This window comes from Haliaeetus albicilla, chromosome 13, assembly GCF_947461875.1.
Source record: "Haliaeetus albicilla chromosome 13, bHalAlb1.1, whole genome shotgun sequence".
Classification (NCBI taxonomy): domain Eukaryota; kingdom Metazoa; phylum Chordata; class Aves; order Accipitriformes; family Accipitridae; genus Haliaeetus; species Haliaeetus albicilla.
Window position 1 is genome coordinate 16524159 of NC_091495.1, and position 24603 is coordinate 16548761.

The following is a 24603-nucleotide window of genomic DNA, read 5'->3' on the forward strand; positions in this document are numbered from 1 at the left end:
TTTGTCAGAAAGTTCCTGAGTGAGTCAAGCTGTTTTTCTGTGCTTTTTGTCACGTTTGCAAATTTCCTTGGGGGATAAGAGGACTGCCTCTGCTCATCTGCTGTAGTATTGGCATTGTTCACTGCTTAATGTGGAGCTAAAGTATCTTATCTATTCCCTGCTTCAAGTGTGAGCTTTGGGGAGCTGCAAAGGGACTGAAGTATTTTGGGTGAAACACAAGTAATCTTATCACTGGTAGAGACTAGAGTTTGCAGTTGTTTGTCAGTCACTGGTTTTTGTGTCTAGGAGGTCGTGAATTTGTTCAAGTTCAGAGGTCTTGGTAAAGTGGATTTTCTTTCAGTACAGTCCGGGAGAAATTCAAACCATTTGAAAAGATGTAAGCAATCTAAATTTCAGAAATTCTTTCTAATGTGCATAATGAAACATGTTTAAGTTTTCTTGGCCATTTGCTATTCTTTTCCACTCCTTTGTCTTCCCTTTCTCAGCCACCAGTTTCTACAATAAATTTTAGGTAGAGTTATGAACACCAAGTTTTTCCTTTTATAACCTCTGCTGTTACTGTCTTGTTGCCAGATACCTTGAAAATTAGCCAGAAACTCAATTGCTTGATGGCTGTGTTCACTTGTTGAGACTTGCTTATTTTTATGCACAGAGTTCTTATACTTAGGCTTTGGAAGATTTGTATTCTGCAAATTGTTGAAGCCTAGAGATGCTTCCTGTTCACTGTTTCAGGCACCCTTGCTATGTTATATAATAAAGAAAACTTTCTATTTCACTTGATAAAAGTATTAAATACTGCTTTACTTGGATAGCACAATCGATAAGTAGTTTATATCAATGTGTAGCAAAACATTTCTGGGCCCTTGAAAAAGAAGGTGACTGGAAATAGCATGGCTTTACCAAGGGTCAGTCATGCTTGACCAACCTGACTGCCTTCTGTCAAATGACTAGGTCTTGAGTTGACAGGAGAGCAGTGAATGTTTTTTTTTTTACTTTGACCTTAGCAAGGCTTTTTACAGTGTCCCACAGCATACTCCTGTTTACAGTCTGAATGGGAGGATGACTAGACAAGTGAAAACTGGTTGAAGACTCATCTCAAAGGGTGGCTGATGGATTATACTCTGCCTGGACAGCAGTTACAGCTGGAGCTCCTCAAGGGTCCGCTGTGACCTATTTTATTTTTTTTTAAATGTCTTTTTCAATGATCCAGAGGAGAAGGTGGAATGCACCTTCATCAGGTTTGTGGTAGACACAGTCTACCACAGAGAGTGGGTCTAGAGTGGGCCTGTCAGAATCTTAGGAAGTTCAACAAGGGCACATGCCAAGGCCTGCTTCCAGGATTGGTAACCCTTCTGCAGTACTACAGACTGGTTGGGTTGTAGCTCTACTGGGAAGGACCTGGTACTGGTGAAGAGTAGGCTAAATACAAGTCAGTAGTTCACCCTGGTAGTGACGAAAACAGCCTTATTCCCCTTCAGTTGCCATTTGTTCCAGATGTTCCCAGACTGCATCTGTAATACTGTGTCCAGTTTTGCTCCCCTTCTCTGTACACACAAGAACAATGCTGATAAATTTAGGACAAGTCTACCACGATGGTCACGTACTCCAGCTGCCTGACCTGTGAGGGGATGCTGAGAGCTGTTCATGGCCTTGTTTAGCCTGGAGGAGAGATGCTTAGGAGAGACCCAATAGCAACCATCTGGTATATGCAAGGATGGATACCAAGAACATGGAGCCAATCTCCTTACTGAGGTGCACAGTGGGAAAACAAGAAACAGTGGTCATAAATTGAAATGGATGGATATATGTTGAAAAATTTTTACTGTAAGGATGGTTGTGAAGAGATTATAGGAGGTAACCGGTAAGCCTCTGTGGAGGTTTTCAAGACCTGAGTGGATAAAGCCCTAGGCAACTGGGACTGAGTTCAACATTGACTGCACTTGGAGAAGGAAATTGAACTGGATGACCTCCTAGGTCCCCTCCACTCTGAATTATTCTATGAAGGAACACCCATGGCAGGGTAGCCAAACTAATCAATACATTTTGATTTACTTGGGAATTCCATTCCTTGTGAGTGGTATTTATTTCTACTGCTCCTAAATAAAATAGTTTGAACATAAACAGTTACTTGTTGACTATTTTTTATATTAAGCATTAGTTACTTGAAATCTACATATTGAGTAAGCATGGAATAAGCAAAGTACCTTCATTGAATAAGCTCATTTAATCTAAGAAAGGAAGGAAAAACATTATTTCTCAGTGTTGAAAAAGAAGCTTTAGAACTTTACAGTGATCAGTATGCCTTGTCTCTCACTTGCCTTCACCCATTATTCTGAACCTTGTAAAACAAAGCAATTTGTAGAGCGTTTGTTGTTTGAAGTTACTGAGGGGGAAGAAAGATATTGGAAAAGGAAAGTAAATCTCAGTTTCTCTGAGATTGGTTCACTTCCCTCTTTGCCCAGGCCTATGAAAAGAAACTCATCCTAGATGTTACATGTAAACGTCTCCAAAATGGAGAAGGCTTTAGTCAGATTTGTGCTGCAGAAATTATATACTGGTATATCTAGGTATGGTAGATTGAACTGTGATAGCCTTTCTCATGTGTTTGTGAGAAAAACAACTTTGTTTCTTTATCATAACCAAGATAATTTTGGTGAATGGTCAGGTGTGTTTCTGCTTTTGCTTTTAAAGAAATCTGTAGTGGCGAGTAACAAGTTTCTTTGTCATGGTTTCTGTGCTTTAGAATAAGTTTGAATCTCAACTTTGAGTCTTTCTTTTCTTTCGAGTCCAGGATCTGGATATATTCTTGTAAATGATTGCATTAGTATGCTAGATTTTCCATCCTCTCTACACTTACATGTATGCATGGTTGTTTATGCAGGCTCTCTCTCTGTCATGTGGTTGTACGTATTCCTGGTTTGGAAATAGACTTGCTTACACAATTTCTGTGAAGGTGGTACGCATTGACAGTGGGAGTTTTTTCGCAAGTAGTGGCCATTGAATGGTGTAGCTTAGATCACTTCATATGTTCATGTCTAATGAGTGAAAGGCATTCACATGATCTTTTGCTGCATTACCTTAGATGAGTAGCAACTTCTTGATTAACTTGGCCACTTCCAGTGGTTCCTATGTTTTATTAGTTCCAGTCTAGAAGTTGCTATTAAGCAGTTCTTGAGCTATAGATTTTATTGAATATTGGGTTGAACTAGGAGAGGAAATCGGTCAATTCTTCCATCTTACTACTTTCAGACTCACAGGCTCTTCTGCTTTATTGACCCCTAATATACAAGGAAGAGTCTCTAAAGTGAATCTTTATCAGAAGGACAAAGATCTGGAAGAAGTTTGATTTTTATACTACGTTCAAGGTAAGACTTTCAAAATTGTCAATGATCAGATGACAAAAAGCATGAATACTGAGGCTTGCAAAATGGTACTATTTCTGAGTTCTTGGCTTCTTGCATATTATGCTATTCCTGCAGAATATTATGAATATTTATTAAGTATTAAATACTTCTACATAATTCTGTGGAAATACACTAATGTTCAGAGGCATATAAGCTAGCAGTGGCTGTGTTCCTTAACTGAAATAGTTAAGTAGGCTGCTACTTGTAACTAATGCTTACTATGCAAGCTGTCTTCTGGATAGCATAGGTGTTCCTACTTCTAAAACTGATACACTAAGTTGCATGATATAAAATGGAATGTCTTATTAAATTGGCAGCGTCTTGGTAACTCTTTTTGATTTACTTTAAGGTCCTGTGCTGAGCTTGTAATTTCTCTGTGAATGCAATATTATAGCTGTTGAGTGACATTTCCAGTCAATTTCAAAATATCAGGAAATAATTGGGAGTCAGAGGGCAGGTTTGCTGCATTTTGGAAGGAATAGTAGATGCGTTTCTTTCAAAAAGCCATAGCTTCAAGCACATATACAGTTGTGATCTGTCTGCAAATTAAGAGCACCTATCAAGTGTTATGAGCCATTAACATCATTCAGCAGAGTAATACCATTGCCTTCAGCTTCCATGCACAGTTTAACAAAATGTTTAATAAAGTTTGTTGTGTCACTCCCACACCGATCCCAGGGAAGAGTGGAGGATGTAACAAGGACTAGGGGGATAAAACCTGTAGCAGACAAAGTAGAATTCCCTCTGATGGGACCAGTCTCGGGGAGAATGTTGATGGAGCGTTCTGTTGACTGGGCTAGCATCATGTTCATGGCACTCAAAGGGAGGAACTGAAAAAGTGGTTGAGAGGAATGGAGAGGCACATAGCTATCCCTTGCAGAGATGGTAGTTTGTGTAAGAAGGGGAATACAAGGCCATGGTATCCAGCCATAGGACAGATGGTGGAAACATTCACATGGAGTCACTCAGAATGATGTAGAAGTTTTGGGGACTGGAAAGCACAAGTAGCACTTAATGTAAGCAGCTGGTTGCCTAATGCTAGCCCTTCAATTTTAGGGGGTGGAAACCTACTGAAATTGGCATTCATTGTGCTGAATTCAGCACTTATTTGAAGGCTCAGATCAGCAGTCTTCCATTCATGTACCTATTTCTAATTTGTTGTGACTGTGTGGTTCTGTTTTTTATATAGTAGGTTTTACTGAATTATCTGTGCTAATCCTGAAGCTGAATGTCTACTTTTCTTTTTAAACTTCTAAATTAATCAGATTCTTTCAGTTGTCATTCTGTAAAAGCCTGAATATTTAAGAGTATTCCTTTGTGTGCCTTGATTATTTTTTTTTTAAATTTTTTTTTATGGATACCTAGTTTAATCAAGACAGTTTGTTAAACCTAGTATGGAATACATGCAGGTTAAGCTTTACATGTAGTGAAGTGGTAAGACACAGATGTGAGCTTTGGAAGATAGAAATTGTTTTAAATATCTTGATGTGTTGCCTTGATAAATGGGATGACAGAGTAGAGTGTCTGCCCCCTTGCTACAATTAATGTGGGTTTTTATGCATCTTTGTGCTAAGATGTTCCCATCACCATTCAGTCCAGCAATGGCATGACTTGCAGCCAACAGTATATAGGAGCAGTAACCTTTGGTGGAGCTGGAGATGGTGTCTTAATCTGTGCTATCCAAATTTGCCTGCAGCTGATGTCTGACCTGATGAGTAGCATAAAATGAATGTTGAATTATTAATGTGCTTGCTTCCTGGAATCCTTTTTGCTGTCAAGTCTATGTAGGCCTATCATTGCTGCATTGACTGCCTATTATGCCCTCAAGCACCCTTTCTAATATTGATTTCTTGAAAACTGGCATGGTCTTCTTGCATGTTAGTTTTAACATTCTTATTGATAAAATTGCCCTTTGAATTTTTGCAGGTATAGTTCGACATGTATTGTGATACTTGCATAGTGGCAAAATTAAAACAGTTTTTACTCAATAGATATATCTGAGACTTCAGCATTGAAATATATATATTGCAAATCAAGAGAGTTTAAACTGTATTGATTAAAAGTGAGTAAAAGTGATTTATTGTGAAACTGAAGTTGCAGTACTAATTGGACAAAACTTTGAGTATTTAAGCTTGCAAGTTGCCAAATGGCTGCTTCTTGCTAAGTACTCCTCTGTTTAGATGACAAGTGAAGCAGTTCAGATAGCCCCAATGCAGACACCTGAAAAAGATTCCATGTGTCCAGGCAACGATACTGGAGACTGCTGCCAGAAAAAAAGGTAATGGAAATTTGCTTCACTCTGCAGTTCCTAGAGATAATTAGACTTCAGACTTTTTCTTAAAAAGTTTCTCTATCCTGATGGAAAAGTAGAGCATGCTGTAAAAGTTCAGGGGGGGAGTACTGTGTTCTCTGAAGTAGTCTGACAAGCCATCTGTGATCTTAAACCTAACTTTCTATACTATACTGTGGATTGAATAGTATGTATCATGTGATTACAGGTATATTGATCCTGTTACAGTATGGGAGTATATCATTATATATCATGTATAATCAGCTGCTTCTCTTAAGCATTTATTTATAACTGCCTTAAAAATGCTTTGAGATATGCCTTATTTGAAATGAGCCAAATCAGTTCAACTGGGTTGATTTAGGAAGGTGATAAATCTGTGTCAGCAATAAGGGAGTGACTTTCTAAGCAAATAGACCCTCTTAAAAATTTTAAGGTGTCTTTATGTTTGTAAGTGCTGATTCTCTTCATAATACAGTACTGTTACTGAAATAACTTTGCTAGTAGGTAGAAAAAAATTCTTAACATGGAAGAGACTAAGGGGGGGGGAAAGATATTCTAAAACTGTAATTGAGGTATAAAAATAACTACATATTTTAACAATTCCTATTTGGAGCCTTCAATTCCTGTATTATTTAAATTAGTTCTTTTGGATGATTGTGTGTAGGCTGTTAGTTGACATAACGGTTGCTTGAATTATGTCTTTCCAAGTTGTGTGCTTTGCAGTAAACATTAAAATGCATATAGCATAGTAAGTGTTAATATTTGGCAGCTTGTAGTACTGGTGTTCTTATCTTACTGATTTGAATGTGCTGGTGATTTTGTTACAGTGTTGAAGGACCTTTTTTTGCATTTTATACACGAAAGGAGTTAAATTAACCTAGCAAGTGGTAACATGGCTAAAAAAAGCCACAAGTAGGTCTAAGTGGTTGAGTACTGTGGTGCAGAATTTATGCTTCCTGTAACTGCCTGCACAGGAACATCAGCAGTGTCCCAAGGTTTGTTTTTTTTTTTTAATCTACTGTGATGGCTCAGTTTTAGTTCATTTTTATCTGAAGACTTATTCTTCCCTTATCTTCTAAGGGTAAGAACCTTATTAGAGGGGAAGTCCTTTCCCTAATCATCAGTATCATATATAAAGAAATAAAAAAACGCTCTTGTTATCCCTTATACATTTGATACAACTTGATTTCTGTCATTGTCCAACATAGCCACATTAGGGAATTCTTGCTCTATTTTTTGTACCTGGTGCTAACTGAAATGCTGTAATTTTGATCTTTTTGCTCATTTTTCACTCCACTTTGTGGAGTTTAAACTCCGAAGTTTTGGTTATACTTGTGGTCTCACTTAGGGTTGTGTGTATTATACATGTAAGATAGGGAAAGATGTGGTTAGTTGGCATGCGTATATTGTAATGGCTTAATTCCCCTGACAGACAAAATGGGAAGCTGTTGTACCTTTCAGAATCCTTTGTGGGATATTTGCTTTAAATACAGGATCTGTACAGAAAGATGTGTTGTAGAAAGCAGCTTTAAGCTTTTTTTTCTGTCAGGAGCAGCAGAAATGTAAGATCTGGTGTTGAGGATTAAAAAAACCTCCTTATTGGCTTCAGTGGTAGTAGCAAGACTGATTCAAAAGCTGACTTGTTCTAAACATGTTGCTAGCTACTAGATGCTAGGGTGAGATTTTCCACCCAGATAAAAATCAACTTTTGGGAGCTCTAGCTCTTAGCTGGTTTAAAAATCACTGAACACTGTTCAGAGAAGAATTAGTCAAGATAGCCTTCTGCAGAGAATCTGTTCTTCCCCTTTGTGAGCATTTCCTATGAGAGACTGACAGTGATATTAATCCTTTGAAAACTGTAAAACTTCCTGAATATATCGTGTAGCTATAGCATCTGGCTCAGTCACATTTGCTGTCTTAGCAATGAAAATAGTAGACAATTCTGTCAGGTTTCTTACCTCTTTATCCTACAGTGTTTTGAAGTCTGTAACAGTGGAGTTTATTATCCAAATGTGCATACTTGCTACAGAATTAACCCTTCTGAAATCTGTTGCTTTCTCTGATTTTCCTGACAACTGGTTCTGTAAGAGTTCTTTTGGTCTTACACTTAAGATGTTTTCTTGAAAGGCTTAGCTAGAAAGGGCTAAGTTCTTTCTACTGCATACTCAACAGAGAAAGTTTTTATTGCAAGATTACTTCTGAATTTGAATACCATAGTTTGCTAACACCTTACTCTTCTCCTGGGGAAAGGAATGACAAATTCTGGATGCTCTTTAATACTGCTATAGTAGGTAGAGTGGATGAGACAGTTCACTTCTGTGTCAAGTGAGGTGTGGTTTAGGGACATGCTGTTTTGGCCCAGAGGAGTTCTGGATAATGTGCTCTGTAATGTTATCATATGACAGGTATGGTGGATTCTTTCTCAGAATGTTTAACCAGTGCTCAGGCTGTGATTTCTGCTTTTTTTTTTTTAAAGCAGATGGATATTTATAAGTAATCCACCTGGATTGACTGTATTATTTTTTTTTTTAAACATTGATTTGAAGGCCAGATGTTCAGAAAGGCAACAAATGGACAGATGGTTTCAAACTGACTCATTAGCTATTGCTACCTAGGTATTCTAGCTAGTAAGATGATAATAAATTTAGGGAAAGATGTGGTTAGTTGGCATGCGTATATTGTAATGGCTTAATTCCCCTGACAGACAAAATGGGAAGCTGTTGTACCTTTCAGAATCCTTTGTGGGATATTTGCTTTAAATACAGGATCTGTACAGAAAGATGTGTTGTAGAAAGCAGGAAACACCATAGGAATATACTCAAAAGATAGGCATTTCAGTAATAGTAAACGTGATCTTATGTTGCCCATGCATATCACCCTCGTGTGTCTGAGCTGGAATTTTGAATCCCCCTCAGGAAGATGAATGTTGCAGACTCTGCCCTTTGCATTAAGAAAAAGAAATGCAAACCCATGCAGAATATGAACACGTCTTCCTCAATCTGCAACTTCCGGGTTGCTGTGGAAGAAATAATGCATATCTAGAACTTTACATACACTATAGCTATAATGTAAGATACGATAAAAGCTAGTTAAGAGACTTTTGGAAGTTCTTCTCTAGAAAGTCCTAGCAGCCCCAATAAACATGTTCAAAGTAGAAGTCCTCTGCTTACAATCTCCTTCTTTGTAGTTTGAGTTTTCTCTGAAAGTACACTAACATATAAATGCAATACATTTTAACTCTTGAAGAAGCTCTCTTCTCCTTAGTTCAGCTAAAGATCAGATAACTGAAAATGAAGAGTTCTGTACTTTGATATTTTTACTGAAGAATGTTAGATGGCCTTTCTCTTCAGCATTCCTGAAACTGGATGTTTGAAAAGCTGTCCAGCATAACTGATTGAGAGATGATTCCATATTTCTGTGCTTGAGTTATACTAAGCATAACTCTGATCTGTTACAGAAGAACAGAGGAGTAAGTGCTTACCAGTGATCTCCCAGTAGGCAAATGTAGATTGCATACATGCATTCTGAATTCCAGTAAGGCTGGCTTTTGGTATTCTTTAATCTTCTGCTTGTATAATTCAAGAGAGTTTGAGTTACTCATCAGCTAGGTGAGCAGTCTCTGCTTCAGGCATTCACTTGTACCAGCATAACTATGTCTGTCGCTCAGCCACATAGTGTGGAAACAGGAACGAGCTGCTGAGAGCAAATAATGCTTAAGCTACCACCAATGCCAAGACATCTGCATAGCCATAAAGTGAATTTACTGATCTAAGTCTTCCCTAAAAGAGAATTGCAGAGAATTTAGGAATTTAAGAGGTACCTTGCAAATATGTATTAAAGATAGGTCTGCAGGAAAAAAGTTCAGAATACCTTCTGTAAGTTGTATCAAAAGGCAGCTTTCCAATGCTGTAGCTTAAGTCCACCATTTGTGAGGTGATATTTAAAAGTATAGACCTAATTACAATGCTAAGACCATAGTATTATCAAGCTTTTAGATGAATGTAAAATACTAGTCTAATAGTGTGTTCCTGTTGGAAATTCAGCCTTGAATAGTTCAAATGGCTAACTGGCAATAAAAGTTTGAACTGCAAACTTCAAACGGCTGAACCAAATTTTCACCAGAATCGCAAGTGAATTTATTTCAAGGCATTTAGCTTTTTAAGAAGCCCTGGGTGTTACTTATAAAATGCAGTGGAAAGGTACCTTTGCACTTTTTACAAAACCATAATATTAGATCAACTGTTTAAAAAAAGCATAAAGCACTTAAATTTTTTCACAGACTTTTTAGTTTTGAACTTTTGTTCATTATCCTTCCTTTAACTGTTGTAATAAAGAACATTTTAGTGCCACTTCCATGTTTGAAAAGGGGAGAAAAGACCCCAACAGAACCCCTACACCCACAAAAACACAAATCAAGGCTTTGTCCAGTCTTGGTTGGTTGGCAATGTTTTTGTATAGAACCAAGAGCCACTTAGCAAATGGAGAGAGAATTCATTATCCTTTTATCATAAAGCATGAGCAACTTTCTCTTTAGGGTGAAAGTTGTACATTGTCTCAAGTAATTACACAGAAATTAACTCCTGTTGTAGTTTGGGCTTTGTTGTATATGTAGGCTAAGGAAGAACTACTGCATGAACTTGCAGCACAACTAGTGCACTCCCTTGGTATATGCTTTTATGTTCCTGGAAAAATCAGGTGACCTAATGAATGCCTATTTTAGGAGAGGGATGTTATCTTACATTTACTGTATGGTGGGCACAATACACTAGTATACTAGCTAACCTGTGGTAAGCTTACGCTATTGCTCTTTTCTTTCTTCCTCCTAGCATCTTTTACTTCTGCAAAATCTTTTACTATCTTCTGCGTGAACCAGTTTACAGTTCTGGGGGATGATACAGGCAGTGGTGGTATTGTGATGTCACAAGGTCAGTTATGACACATTAGATTATAGCTTTTTCTGTTGAAGTTCAGGGAGTGGGTTGGTTGGTTTGTTTACTTGTTTTAAAGCAGCAATGATTTGGTTATCTGTGAAAGGTCAGAGTCATAGCTGGTTGTGGAGCAGAATAAAACCAGAGTCTTTCTGGTGCTTCTCTGACCAGAGTCTGGAAACTTGCAAAAGACAGGGTGTTGTAGTGGGTTTTGTTTGTTTTAAACATGAGGATTCAGCTTGAGGATCATTAGTGTTTTGCTACCGGCGTTATTAAGTATGTATTTAATTATGAGGAATAACAGCATTTGATGCCTACCCTTCTGTAAAATAACATGGTAGCGTTCTTCAGATTTCTTACTTTTGAATATTGGGCTTAGTTCTTTAGCAGTGATTTACTTATGATGGCTTTGGCTGCATAGTATTTACCTTCTGAAGAAAATACTGTAAACATGGTGAAATTCAAATTCTTTATTAGCCAAGGAATATTTAAGTTGTGCTCAGTTAAAAACTGTTCTGCTGTAGGGTACTGGTGTCTTATTAGCAAAAATTATAAAAGTTTACTGAACTAACTTAGTCCTCCTCAAATATTAAGTGTTTACATACTCCAGAGATCCGAGGAGCCCAAATAAAATGCTTAATACACCTTGCAATTTTGTTAAGCCTTTAATAGGACCATTCAGCTTTATTCTTGTGATGTAATTTATGATTAGCAATGTGGATAAGACCATTTCATTTATGTATGTGAGCATTTTCTGCACACAAATTATTGGAGGCTGGATAGAATAGCTTGTTATCCCAAAGCTGTATCATTAACCTAATTGTGTTTTCACATGGGAAAAAAAATTACACAGCTTATTTGGAGAAGAGTCACTACTGTGCAGAAGTAAGTAGGAGTCATGTCCCCTCTTTGTGCAATGTTTAGTGGCGGAGTATATATCTTAAGATGTTTTGGTGTTTTGGGACACTGAATACTGTATTTCTCACTTCTGAGAACTAGTGTAGATAGAATTCGTGTAAATAGGAGCATATTCTGGGATAAGATGCTCCCAGCCCAAAATATCCATCTTTGAATCTGCCCTACTCTAAGCAACCTGTCTCTGGGCTAAAAGTCAGCCTTGTCTAATGAATGCTCTTACATCCTCTGTAGAGTAGAAGAGTTTGGGAAGGGTCAAGCTTCTTGCTTCTAGGAAGCATAATGGTTGTCTTCTGCTCTGCTATTGTGAGTCAGCCACTTCTAAAGGCTACTGGAGTAGCATCAGAAGAACTGAGGCTCTTGAGCACTTTGTCGTGTAAGCACCCTGTACCCTCCTAGTTAAGGGGATCTTCTGAAGGTGGAAGGCAGTGCTTGAAGGAAGTTGTGTCTTGGTCATTCATTCTGTGTTCATGCCCTAGTCATTGGTTTATTTAAGAAGGAGTTAGGCTGATTTGTGCAACTTTGTGAATCTGTGCTTCTTGTAGGTTTGTTTTTTTTCTTGAAGTTCTTGGATGTGGAAACATCTTTTTTTACTGAAACTTTTAAACTTTTTGGGGAGGGCTGCCATATAGTCCAATGCAATGATTTAGGTTACTTGCGGTCTAGTTCTTTCAAAATACTTTTTCACAGTTCATTAATGATTTAGTGGATGCCGCTTAAGGTGTACTTTCACAATACTCTGAGCAAATCTGAATCGGCAGCAGCTGCTGGTTCTGCATTTCTGGCATTGGCACTTGTCTGGTCGTGCATTTCCTAAGCTGGTTCGGAGAGTTGAAGTCGCAGAAAATAATTGACTTTTTCTGGCTCAGTTTGATTCCTTGAACCATCCATCCTGTTGTGGTGCTTAAGAAGAAAGAAACCTGGGGAGAATACAGGGTGTGCACCAGTGTAACGTTACAGGCATAAAACTTACTGAACCCCTACAATTCTTCAAACAGTAGCAAAGTATTCCTTCTTTTGAGCAATTTCTTGCTTATGACACTTTTTGGTAGTGGAAAAGCACTGTTTGGAAGAGGCAAGCCATAATGAAATGTCATAGCTCCATTCTTGGATCAGTAGGCTTAAAGTCAAGGTCTGCAGTATGTCCCCTTTATGACTCATTCAGCTCATCAGAGTGCTATAATCCATTTAAAATCATCAGTGTTACATAGTTCCTTCTACCAGTGTAATGTCATGGTAACTTTTATAAGATGCAGTGGTTTATAAGATTAAATATGTAGTCCCTGATCCATGAAGGAATTTGGGCATTTGCATCCTGTTCAAACCAATGAGTAGATGCCTAGATGCTTTTGTAGATACACACATCTGAATTGTTAGTTATCTGCTACTTTTACAGTTTAAGCTGAATTTGTTTACTTTTATAGAAACTACTTTTAAAGAAACATAATAATTCTTATTTCAGAGGAGATTAAATACTTTTGCAACTGAAGCTTATTGCTTTTGTTTTAAACTCTTGTGCATTTTTACATCTAAGCAAGCAGAATAAAGAGCTTACAAATTAGACATGCTGCACTTGGTGGGTTTAAGTTTTGTCAAACACTCGAGTATACTCTGTCATTGGAGCAGGTGAATAAAATTAAGCAAATAGTACTGTTAAGCTGACAGGCATGCAAAAGCTATTACTTCTGTTACTGAATTTAGGGACTTGAATGCCAGGTAATAGGCTAGGTGACTTTTGAAGTGCTAGTCTGTGCTGGTGAAGGAAATAGGAAAAAAATTGATCTGATTCTTTGTTAGCATGAATCTTTAATATTGTGTTTAGAAAGTGTACTGAAAGGTCTTTTGACATCCAGGCATAGCTTTAGTTCAAGCACTTCTATTTAGGAAAATTGTATTTATGAAAAAAATCATGTACAAATCTGTTGTAAGCCATCTGGAGTAGCTAACTACTTTCTTTGTTTCTTTCTAGGAAATACCAAAATAAAGCAGATGTTGTGTCCTGTACTGTTATCTCAAGGTTTTGCAAGTCATTCTGTTACATGCTTCTTGGCAGCAGGAATGTAAACTAATTCTTTCAGCACTGAACTAGAACCTTGACTAGGTTGCAGTTAAAGGTAAGAACAAATTCTGCCACTTGGAAATTTATGGGAAGGTATAATCACTTTTACTTTGACTGTGTTTTAATTTGTAATTGACCAAGAAGTTAACAGAACTTTCAGAACAGATTGGATAAAAGGATGTGGTGTTTTTCTTCTTCAAATGCATTTGAATTTCGCTTAATCTTATTTTTAATAGGGAGGAAATATAACTTCTCTCTGCTATAGTACAAAGCACTGTTAATATATGGGGGGGGTGGGGGGGGAAGTAGTTTTTCAACATCTAAATGTGTGCTGACCCAGATTTTGAGGAAGGTATTGTCTCACACAAAGGACTGTACAGTGTCAGTCAGTAAAAATCACGAAGTGTTTTGCCACTGTGTGTTAAGGTCAGCTTACTGTCTGTGTGTGGTGCTTTTCCCTTCAAAGTCTGTTTCCTTGAATGTGCTAATAGCAGCAGTACTGCTTAAGTTACCTTTTTTTTAATCAGTTACAGAAAATCTCTAAATTTTTGCTACAAGTCCACTGTTACTTCAACTCTTGAATCACCTTTTCAAGGGTAAAAGTTGGTGTCGTCTCCCAGGTCAATGAAATTGTTTTGGCTGCTGGTTTTCTATCATAACTTTATCTGACAATGATAGATAAGAAGATAACTCTTGTCCCACTACTCAATCACTATCTTCTAAACTAGTGTGTAGGGAACTAAAAGTTAATGTTCTCTTAATCTGACTTCTTGTAAAAAAAGATAAATTCAATGCCACAAAATTGTATTAATTAAAAAAACCAAACCAAACCAGAAAAAACCCCAAACCCCCACAAAACCAAAAACCAAAACATTACCACAAATACCTGTCATAGAGATTGCATATTCTGGTTTGTATGTCTCTGAATAATTTATTTCTGTTTTTAAACAGGGACTATGTGTTTTGAAGACTGCCTATGAAATAGCTTTATTGCATATGCTGAATCTGCAGAATTATGATCAAGTTAAGGCCTTTCAGTCTTGATTTCACATTTTGGTATCTTTGACAGGAAGAGTTGCTTGCCTTAGATTGCGCTTGTCAATAGTGGCAGGACAAGAGATTGGCCTGTTGGTATCAAGCAGTGTAACATGTCTTTGAAGTTGGATGATGCATAGGTCAGTGACAGGTTTGTGCCTGGGAGGTGCCATTGATTGTTCTGCTGCTACAATGAAAGAAGGGTTCAAATGTGTTTTGTTTTGGTTTTTTTTGTTGTCTTGACTGCATGTACTTAATTTGCAGTGATGTAACAGGTTGAAAAAAGGCACAACTCTTCTTACACTGTGTAAGTCATGGACTAATTTATGTTGGAATGGACCTCTAGCATTCATCTAGCCCAACCCTTGTGTCTGACTTCCTCAGATTTCTGTATGAATCAACAAGTCACCCCTCAGTTATGTAAATAAAAGGTTTAGTGTTTTACTGTGGTTCTGAAGACCTGCTGCAGAACACTTATTCTGGTCTTTCAGACCTGTTTAGGAGCAATTTATTGATGATACAAATTGGTGATTCATTGCTGCCCTATTCTCACAAAAACATGTCTGAATCTTCTAGTAAACGTTCGAAAAGGTAAGAAAAGTTGTCTTAAATGCCTAATTTAGAATAAGGGATAACTCATTTCTGGTGACATACTGCTTCATGCTAATGAGTGAAATAAATTCTTCATTTTAATACCAGTAGTGTGTTGGCTAAGCATTGGTTCTCTTTCTTCAAAATCTTAGGTGCTATTTCTATAATAAAAACCTGGCTGGTGGGGGTTAGATTGATGATTGAAAAGGAGCAAACTAAATTGAACTCGAAATAGTTGATCTCTTACTGAATTTAGAGAACAACAAAAAGTGTTTCTGCATAGAAATAACTATAAACTTTATTAGGGAAGGATAGCGCTTATATAACGCTTTGTAGTAGCCAAGTGCCACGTGCATCTGTTCTGAATAGTCCAGTAAAGAAGTGAGAACATGCTTATTGGCTGCAGAAAGCATGAGCAGATACAGGCAAACAAAAGGAATTTCAGTTAATATAATGGGATATAAATCTTGTCATAGTATAGTCAGTAGGGATTAACAAGAGTACAGGGCAGTCTTCCGGGTGGTATAATAAAGCCATGCTGAGTTGCAGAGCTTGAGTTAAGGACAAAATGTGACCTCAGGGTTAATAAGCCTGAAGAGGTAATATCTGATTTAACCAGGTAGGCCCATTTCTCTTGGGTGCCAGTGCACCAAACTCCTACTTCAAGAAAATGGTACAAGAGCATGAATACTGGCTTATACAGAGCTATCTTGGGTCTTAAAGACTTCAGCTTTCATTCCGTTCCCATGGAGGTGCTGGAAGCAGTAGTCTGCTTTGCACTGTGTGGGCCCAGTGTTGCTGTACTTGATGAACCGGCCTGGGTATTTGTGTGTCTTACCTATCGCTTTTTGTATAGTTAACTCTAACTCAGATAAACTATTTGCAGATAACGAAGGGGATTGAATTTCCCAGACTTAGTGTTTGGAGGAAATCTTGGTAAAGAAAACCTGAAGTTGTTACCTGGAAAACTAAGATGAGTGATGTTAAAGACATTGACTACAGCAGAGTCTGTCTGTCTTACAATGTCACTGCATTCCTCTTCTTCAGTGAAGTCCCTAGCTGTGGTGCCAATCTGAACTAAGGGCTGCTGGCTATCAGAAGTCACACCGGCAAGCACAGAATTATGTGTAGCTAACTAGAAAAAGCACTGCATATTTTTTTAAGCTTTCATTTGGCCACAAAACTGTGAAGTTGACTTCTGCCACTTATCTGAGGGTGAAGCTGCATGATAAATGCTTCATGACTGTAAAAATGCATCAACCTGGGCACTGATGGCTTTGTACTATATGCTGTGATTGCAAAGCTAGATTGAGAGTCCACTTAAAAGTTTTTTGTGAAGTTCGTCTTGAATATTCATCTGATATATGACATCTAACATTCTACCTACCAAACTGCATTCCAGATCAATAAGAAGCCACAGCATAGAAGTGTGCAACTCATCCATGAGACAGATGGTTGCCATATAAGCTGACCTTGAAGATCTGCAGTTACCTAGCTTCATTCATGTTTTAATAAGGTGCAAGAAAGCAGAATATAAAATGAACCTCTGAAAAGACCATGAGTATATGTTTTTCTGGTGTTAACAACATAGCTAAAAAGGTTATAGCTCTTAACCTAGCTCCTGGTGCTCCTTTCTTTTTTTTTCCCCCCACTGTCTTCCCTGTTGAAGGTCACTGCCCCCTTGGATCTGCTGTCTAAGCTGCTGTCTTCTAAACCCAGTGCAGTCAAAGTCACAAAGTTTCAAAATACTAAAGCTAATTTTGCACCTCTTCAGTGAAATAGTTCAAAGAGTGAGGGCAAAAATGTCTCAGCTAGCAGTTCTGAAAAGAAAGAAATTGCTGGCACAATGTAGTGGTGACTAGCTGAGGCAGAGCAGAAGAGATAATGTTTTCAGGGATTGCTACTAGCATTGAAAATAGATGTGAATCCACAGTGTTAAATTATGTCTGTGATTGTTTTGTACCTCCAGACCAGTTTAAAATAGCTGAAGCACATTCTCAAATCTTCATCTCCTTTTTAACTTGCTGGTTTAAAAGTAGTATGGTGGTGGAATTTGTATGTTTTGTTTGTTTTTGTTAGTTTCTTTTCCCCCAACTGTTGTAACAATAGAAATGCAGAAATTAATTTCAAAGTTACAGCTGTAGCTCCTAGGTATGTATTCTACCTGGTGATGGGGATAACTTGCAAATTTTTTTCAATTCCTGCTTTAAAAGCCTATTTGGCTTCTTTCATGTCATCCTGACAGGAAAGTTTTTTGATAGTAGGCTTTATATTAAAAGTTTATATTGATACTTAATTTCTTTGTGTCAATATATTTGGTCAGCTGAGATCCTTCCTAATGATGACTCCCATGGTGACTCCCATGGCCGCGGATTATTTCAACATAACCCCCCCTCTCAAAACCAAACAAAAAAACCCCAAACCAACAAAAAAACACCCAACCAAACCCCAACTTCAAAACAAATAAACCCCATAGTAAGTGGGCATGAATGATAATCACTGTCCTTTTTATGTAATCCATTTTTAAGTAAAAGTAAAATACTCAGATCTTATTCTTGGATTCCAGTAATTGCTCTTTGACTCTGCCAGTACTTGTGGTTATGTAGTTAGAGTACGTGTTACAGCCAAGCTTCAAGTAGAGCTTTTGCTCAAAAATTCAGTAACTATTTGCCTGATGTAAATTTATGTAGTGCCAGCATTTTTAAGGTCAGTAAGTCAAAAGTGATCCCAATGGGATCAAAAGTAAAGATCTTTAAAGGTGGTTTCACACATCAAATGAACTTATATTTAGTATGCATATAGTATAAATAGATAGCATAATGGAATATGGTGATAGTACAATGATAGTGTATTTTAAGTAAACACAAGATTAGTAGAAGACGACTTACAAAATTTTGTCACTATTTCTTGTGTAAATTGAAGGGTACAGGGAATCTTTATGAATGTCGAAACTACAGTGTGTGTAGACACATGTAAGGTGTAGAGTGTATGTATGCATATACATACTAGAGGCAGAGTGCAAGTTGGAAACAGACACAAAAGAGCTTTCTACCATGGCTAAGTTTGAATTTTTTACTTAAACCAGAAAAGTTATTTCTTCCTGAACTTTCAATAAGCTTTGAAATTGTTTGTCACAGATATTTTATTTATTTGTCATTTACATCTTTAATATATAGTACAGTGTTTTCTCTGTTGAAACGTCATTCTTTTCTTATAGCAGGAGCACATGTGTTTTGTAACAGGAAACTCTGGCACTGTTTCTTTTCCACAGCACTGACTATTAAAAATGACTGGCCTGTTGAGTGAATCCTTCTGAGGAAGAGACATTTTACAGTACACTTTTATGACCTAAGCCCAAAAGATTGATGTTGGACCATTCTCATTGTATGAAAAGATATGTTATTGCCTTTGGGACTGTTGGCTATCAAGGTATTAGTCTAGTTCTGATGTTCTCTTTGAAACTGACATGTGATCTGAAAATTATTTTATAGTGTCTACAAAAATGTTGATTATGGCTTTTAGACCTTTATAATCTAATTACATTTTGGCTGCCTTCATGACAACCAGCAAATAAATATTTCTACCTGTTAAATACAAATCTATATGGAAAGGAGCATGCTCTTCATTTACAGTAGCTGCCTGTTTTCCCCTCCATGATGTAGCAGAAAATCATGGGTATCTGTAACTGAGCAAGAACTGTCTGCCAGTTTGTAAGTAGATGTTGGGAGAAAATCAGTGGGTGTGGTTGTTTTAAATACAGAAATTAAAACTTATGCACAGACCTGATTTTAAGACCCTTTATAATATGGGTGATCTAATACCAAAGAAAGTCTTCATTGTGTAGCTGTGGGGAAAAGGACATTGATCATGAATTTTTCCTTGTGTGTCAGAGGACATGGCTTTTGTCTTCATACTTCCATACCTCAAAAGGGTAGATGTCTTTGGTTTCCTGAGCCTGAATTATTGCTTATGTTCCCTGTATATGAGATAAAGACCTCATGTAGGATTTGTATCAGGTAGGACACATCGGAGAAGAATATATGTTAGGACTTCAGAGAAGGAAGCCTTGGGTTAAGTTTTTGCCCTGGGAAAGGGATGTCAGCTTTTGTTAGAGATTCACTGCCCTGAACACTCTTGGAAATGGCGTAGCTATTGATTTAAAACTAGAGGTGAAGAGTGTACAGTAGAGTGGTAGCTAGAGCTGCTGCTTTAGCAGCGTATTGCTCAGATTCAGTTTCTTCCATTGCCACAGAGGGGGAAGGGCCAATATTTTTTTCCTCTAAAGGCCTTCCGAAAGCCTTTGAGCCTTGGTGATTATTGGCATTTATCAAGTGATTGACTTCTTAAATTTTTTTTTTTATTATTTTTCCCAGAGTTGGGAAGACTGCTGGAGGAAGGGAATCCTGGGTTTCCATTCTTGATCTGAAGAATATATACTGTTTTAAAGAGTAGTGTGTGGAGCACGGATGAGAACTGAGGCCTTCTCCATTTCCAAGAAAGTTTTGGGAATTACAGTAGACATGGTCTTCCAGATTTTGAAAGTTTCAGCTAAATCTTACGTGGTGTAAACATTTTCACCAGAAGGAAACTAAATTGTTTTCTCAAACTAATGTGTTATGCAATTAAATTGCATTTAAAAATGGGATCTTTGGAATTTAAATCTCAAAGGCTGGAGGGGTACTGAGTTTTTGAGCTTACATGTATTGATTAAAACCGTGACTGAATTACTAGCTTACATGGGCACTTCATCTGTTCCTCTGCTGGCTGTGTTTTCTTTTAAGACTGAATCTTGCTCTACAAAGATGTTTGGGGCTTAATGCCTTAAGTCCCTCAAGAAATGTTGAGAGGTTTTGATTGTTGAAAGGAAGCATAATGAAGTCTTTGTTAATTAACAACTTGGATGGTGGAAGAGTATTCACTCTTAGCACATTTGATACCATATTGGGGGAGTGGCCAATAAGCCAAAGAGTAGGCCTTAACAGTAGAGAGAAAGATCTTGACAAGTTGGACAAAGGTCTGATGGTAACCCCAGGAAGTTTAATCAAGTCATGTGCCTGGAATAAAGTAACCTTGTCCTTCAATACAGGCTGGGTGATCACTATCTAGGAATGAGCTCTGCAGAAAAAGAACCATGGGGTCCTGGTGGACAACCAGGACAAGTGTATTGAACATTAGGGAACAGTGTGTCTGTAGTGATGAAAATTTGGGCCATATTAGAAAAGGTTTATCCAGTGTGTTGGGAGAAGTTATTTCCCTCTGTTTGGAACTGATGAGGCTGCATCTGCAATATAGTGTGGAGTGTTGGCCCCCCAGTACAAGAAAGGCATAGACAGTGGAGCAAGTTGAGCAGAGGACCACCCTGGTACTTAGGGGCTAGAGTATGTGATCTGTGAGGAGACGTGAGTGCTGAGTTTCTTCAGTCTGGAGGATAGATCCAGTTGCTGTGTTACAACTATGTAATGGGAGGGTATAGAGCAGGTAGAGTTATGCTCTTCCCAGAGGTGTGTAATGAAAGACTAAGAAGCAAAGGACACAAGTGGCACTGATGGGAGTTCTGTTTTCATTATGAATGTTGTCACACGAGAACTGTTTGCACAGAGGCTGTGGAATCTCCATCATTGGAGACTGTCAAAACTTGACAAGCATCTGAACAGCCTGAGCCATCTTTGGCGTTGGATATTGTATTGATTGAACTTTGAGTAGGGGTTTGGACTAGATAACTTATAGAGGTCTCTTCCAACGTGAATAGTTCTATGATTCTGTAATTTGTGATTTCTGACCTGACTTAAATGTTATCTAGGTACTTGTGTCAAGATTGACTTGTATCTAGCCTAGTATGCTTAAAATAAGAGATGGTAAGACCAGGTTAGACTTATGATAGTCTTTGCTTTCTGTAGGATTTTTGCAGGCCAGTTTGGCTGAGTCCTGTTTTTAGGTGCTCAAGTCTTTACTGATCTAGCCTGAGATATTAAGAGGGACAAAACTAGATGTGAGTACCAAGGTACTGTTTTTCCACTGGAACTGTTTTCTTTTTGTAACCTTTCTTTTTGGAGAAAACAAATGGTGTTTTGTTTATTGTGTTGTGGTTGGTTTGTTGTTGTTTTGTTTTGGTTGTTTTTTTAAAGCTGCTTTGCTAAAAAAGTAAAGTGTGGTATGATACCACAAATTTCATTAAAATATCTCTGATTTACTTAACTAATTTGTACATAGGTAAATACACAGCTGAGTTTACTGCTAGAGATAGTTGTGTATGTTGGCACTGTAGATGTGGCATTTGTGCATAATGCCTAATAGGAATATACTGTACTCACCTGTATGCTATGTCATTTGTTTGTTATTTTCTGTAACTTCTTAGTGTTTTTAAAATGCTAGAAGTTGTTACTGTTAAAAATGAAGTTTTTAACAGAACAGGTGTTTGTCCATTTTAAGTCTTCTTTGTGCCTGCTATCACTGATAATTTTGATTGAAAACCTCAGTTTAATGAGTCAGTGAAATCCCTGTTTCTTCCATGGTCACTGAAATGGCTTGACTTTTTCAGCTAGTCTTCAAACCAGTTCCTGCCTTGTGTAGTCTGCATAATACACCCAGTGGTAGAAGGCTTTCTTCTATGTGTTCGGTGTCTTTTATAGAACCAGCTGTAAGTTGATTCCTAGACTTACTGTTTTTTTACTGATTGCAAGTCAATCTCTGCATCCTTTGTTAAAGATTTGTAATATGTAATAGAATATTTAGAATATCAAGAATATGATTTTGAATAGTATGACCTTTCTTTTCAGTTTCTTACTTCTGTGCTGTAAAAAGTGAAGCTACTTAAGACATGCGTAAAGCTAAAATGTGAAATGTGCCTCTGGTGTTTTTTTAAAACAGTATTTTATATATATGTAAAACACAACACTTAATACTGAGCTCACAGGCTTTTGCAGTTAGATAGGTTTTGATCTTTTTCCTTAGTCATATGACTTCTTTCACACTTCTGATTTTAAGAACAGAAGGACATACTTAGTTAAAAGAATCTCATACAAGGTCTGAAGTGTTGGATGACTTTTGCCATTTTGGCATCATTTCAGTCCTGTATTATGTTTTTACTGGGAAGAATGTTTTTGTGTGCTTTTAAAATAGCTTTATATGATGTGTAATTTGTGAATAAGTGGTCATCAGCTATTGGAATCCTTTCACGGATCTCCTTTACTGATGTTAGTTGAACTATTAAATTATGTGCAACTTGTTCAGCTCTTAACTGAGAACACCAGTTGCTGAGAACACTTGTTTGTGGTGGTGTGTAGCACTGCCTTGCTTTGCTTTTATGACACCATTTGACACTGATTCTTTTTTGTTTGCTTTTTCAAAGCAAGATCAGATTTTTCAAGAGAAAGGGTTGTGAAAAGCATTTTGGCTGGGTATCTCACTAGGTAACGAATACCTCATTTCTGTTGCTGTGTGTTGCTTCCATTATTTGCAAGACAGCGAATCATTCTTTTTGGATAAAGAAGGAAAAATAACGATGCAAATAATTCTGAGCAGAATGTAACTTAATACTTTAGCTTTTAAATTACATACAGTGTGAAGCTTACCATGCATAACATAAAATAACTACACAATCTTATCTTTGTTGCTATTCCAGGTAATATAATTAGAGGCCAGTGGACGATGAATACAGAGATAAAGAATGAAGATAATTTGTGGTTTCTTGTGTGTGGAATTCTTTCGATAATGTCATAAAATTGAACTGATTGGGAAAGTGGGGGAAGTTTAGGACGGATAGTGTGTGTTTGAAAGGGCTTAATGACTTTTCAAGTTGCTAAAAGTACGGAAAGTATTTTGAGAATGTTAGATGCGGGTTTGAAGTCATTCTGTAACTTGCTTTTTTATATTAGATGTGCCATTATCTGTGAAAATGGTACTTCTGGTTCTGCTTCATAAAACCCAGTTTGAGGACTATTCTTATGTTTATATGGAGTAAAATCAAATTGGCAACAAACTTTGAGCATGTTCTCTTAATTTGGTTTTGCTAGAGATTCTGCAGCTGAGGATATGTACCTTGTACATGGAATGCCCAATTTGGAGAGCAAAAAAGGCTCAGGACGCTTTCTTTGGTGTCACACAATTCCTTTTTTTAATAGCTACTTAAGATAATTTACTAAGCACAAGACTCGTGTTGTAACATCAGACTTGATAGCAAAAGATTGGTACATAGAGACAACTAACTGTTACACAAGCATAATGTTCAAAAGAGGCAAAACTGGTGAGCAAACTGTTGGGGTCTATGTAATAGTGGGAAATCTCAGCACTTCATGGAGGTCACTGTAGCAGAGAGGGTGTGTGGAGTTTGGATTATCTGGAGGAAGGTCCTCAAGTTATAGTCTAAGAAGGGAGGTGGGGTGCAGAATCTATCTGTAATCTTTTCCTCATTGCATTGTACTATTTTTTTTTTTTCCTCTTCTGTCAGAGAAAGCTGTGTATACTGAAAATGTGTTGAGATGAGGGGAATGGCAGAAGTAAGGATTTCTTAACATCTTTTTCTGACCTGGTAACAAACTCTTAAACTAGAGCTAGATTAGCATGACTCTGTAGGCTTGGTGAGTGCTAGTGTGTGAGAGACCTAGTGACTGACAGCTCAGGATCAGTCATGGCAGAATTCTCTCAAATTCTTTTTGGATGAAGGTTGCTGTAACTTTCACATCCAGTCACTAAGGGTTTCATGGGGCAGTCATTATTGGCATGATCAGAGGTTGTGCTGTCTGAGTTTCTGAAGTTCTCAGAAAAGTACTATGGGATCAGTGGATTAAAGAATGTATTCTCCGCTGACTTCATAAAGTGCAAGGTGGTTTTTCAGGTCTACATAGGACAACTAAGTCTAGCACAGGAGAGGAAGTCAGAAGTCCTCTAAAGCCTTAACATAGATTATTCACATATTACCTGCAAGCTTGCTCTCTGGAGATGGTTCTTCTCGTATATTTTGAAGTAGGTCTCCAAATATTGAAGAACTTTTAACTTTCTGTGGATTATTTTCTTCCCTTAGCTCATATCTCTTGTAATTGGATACATTTTAAAATCAAGATCAACGCATTTTTGAACTTAAAATCATATGTAAGCACATTAACATCTTTTAGGCATGGTGGAAATGGAAATGTTGTTTTACAAAGGACTAAGTATAATTTCAGAGAATTCCGTGTGAAGTTTTCTTGGATGGAAGTGGGATTTGCCGCCTTGTTTCCTTTGGCAGATGGTCTACATTCCCCTATTGTCACTTCTGCCATGCTTTACAAGAATACAGAATTAGCATAGTACATGCAAAGCTAGCGAGACCAGTTAGTTCTTATTTATGAAGTATTAGATTTTCTTCATGCTGCAATGGAACTGGAAAATGAATAGGGGTGATAT

General features: G+C 37.5%; 1 protein-coding gene across 12 annotated transcripts in view; it reads left to right on the plus strand.

Moving 5' to 3' along the window:
- PPM1B (protein phosphatase, Mg2+/Mn2+ dependent 1B) overlaps positions 1–24603 on the plus strand; it is a 63373-nt gene that overhangs the window by 13084 nt on the left and 25686 nt on the right. For 4 of the 12 annotated variants that reach the window (XM_069800283.1, XM_069800273.1, XM_069800284.1 and 1 more), the window contains exons 2-5: positions 3250–3365; positions 5331–5682; positions 13507–13651; positions 18494–18651. The exons of 1 other annotated variant lie outside the window; for it this stretch is intronic. In XM_069800283.1, the coding sequence (XP_069656384.1) occupies positions 18619–18651 (33 nt within the window). In that variant the 5' untranslated portion in view covers positions 3250–3365; positions 5331–5682; positions 13507–13651; positions 18494–18618. Of the gene's footprint in view, positions 1–3249; positions 3366–5330; positions 5683–13506; positions 13652–14123; positions 14217–18493; positions 18652–24603 lie in introns of all 12 variants that reach the window. 7 more of the 12 variants (XM_069800280.1, XM_069800274.1, XM_069800276.1 and 4 more) reach the window with 7 other exon arrangements.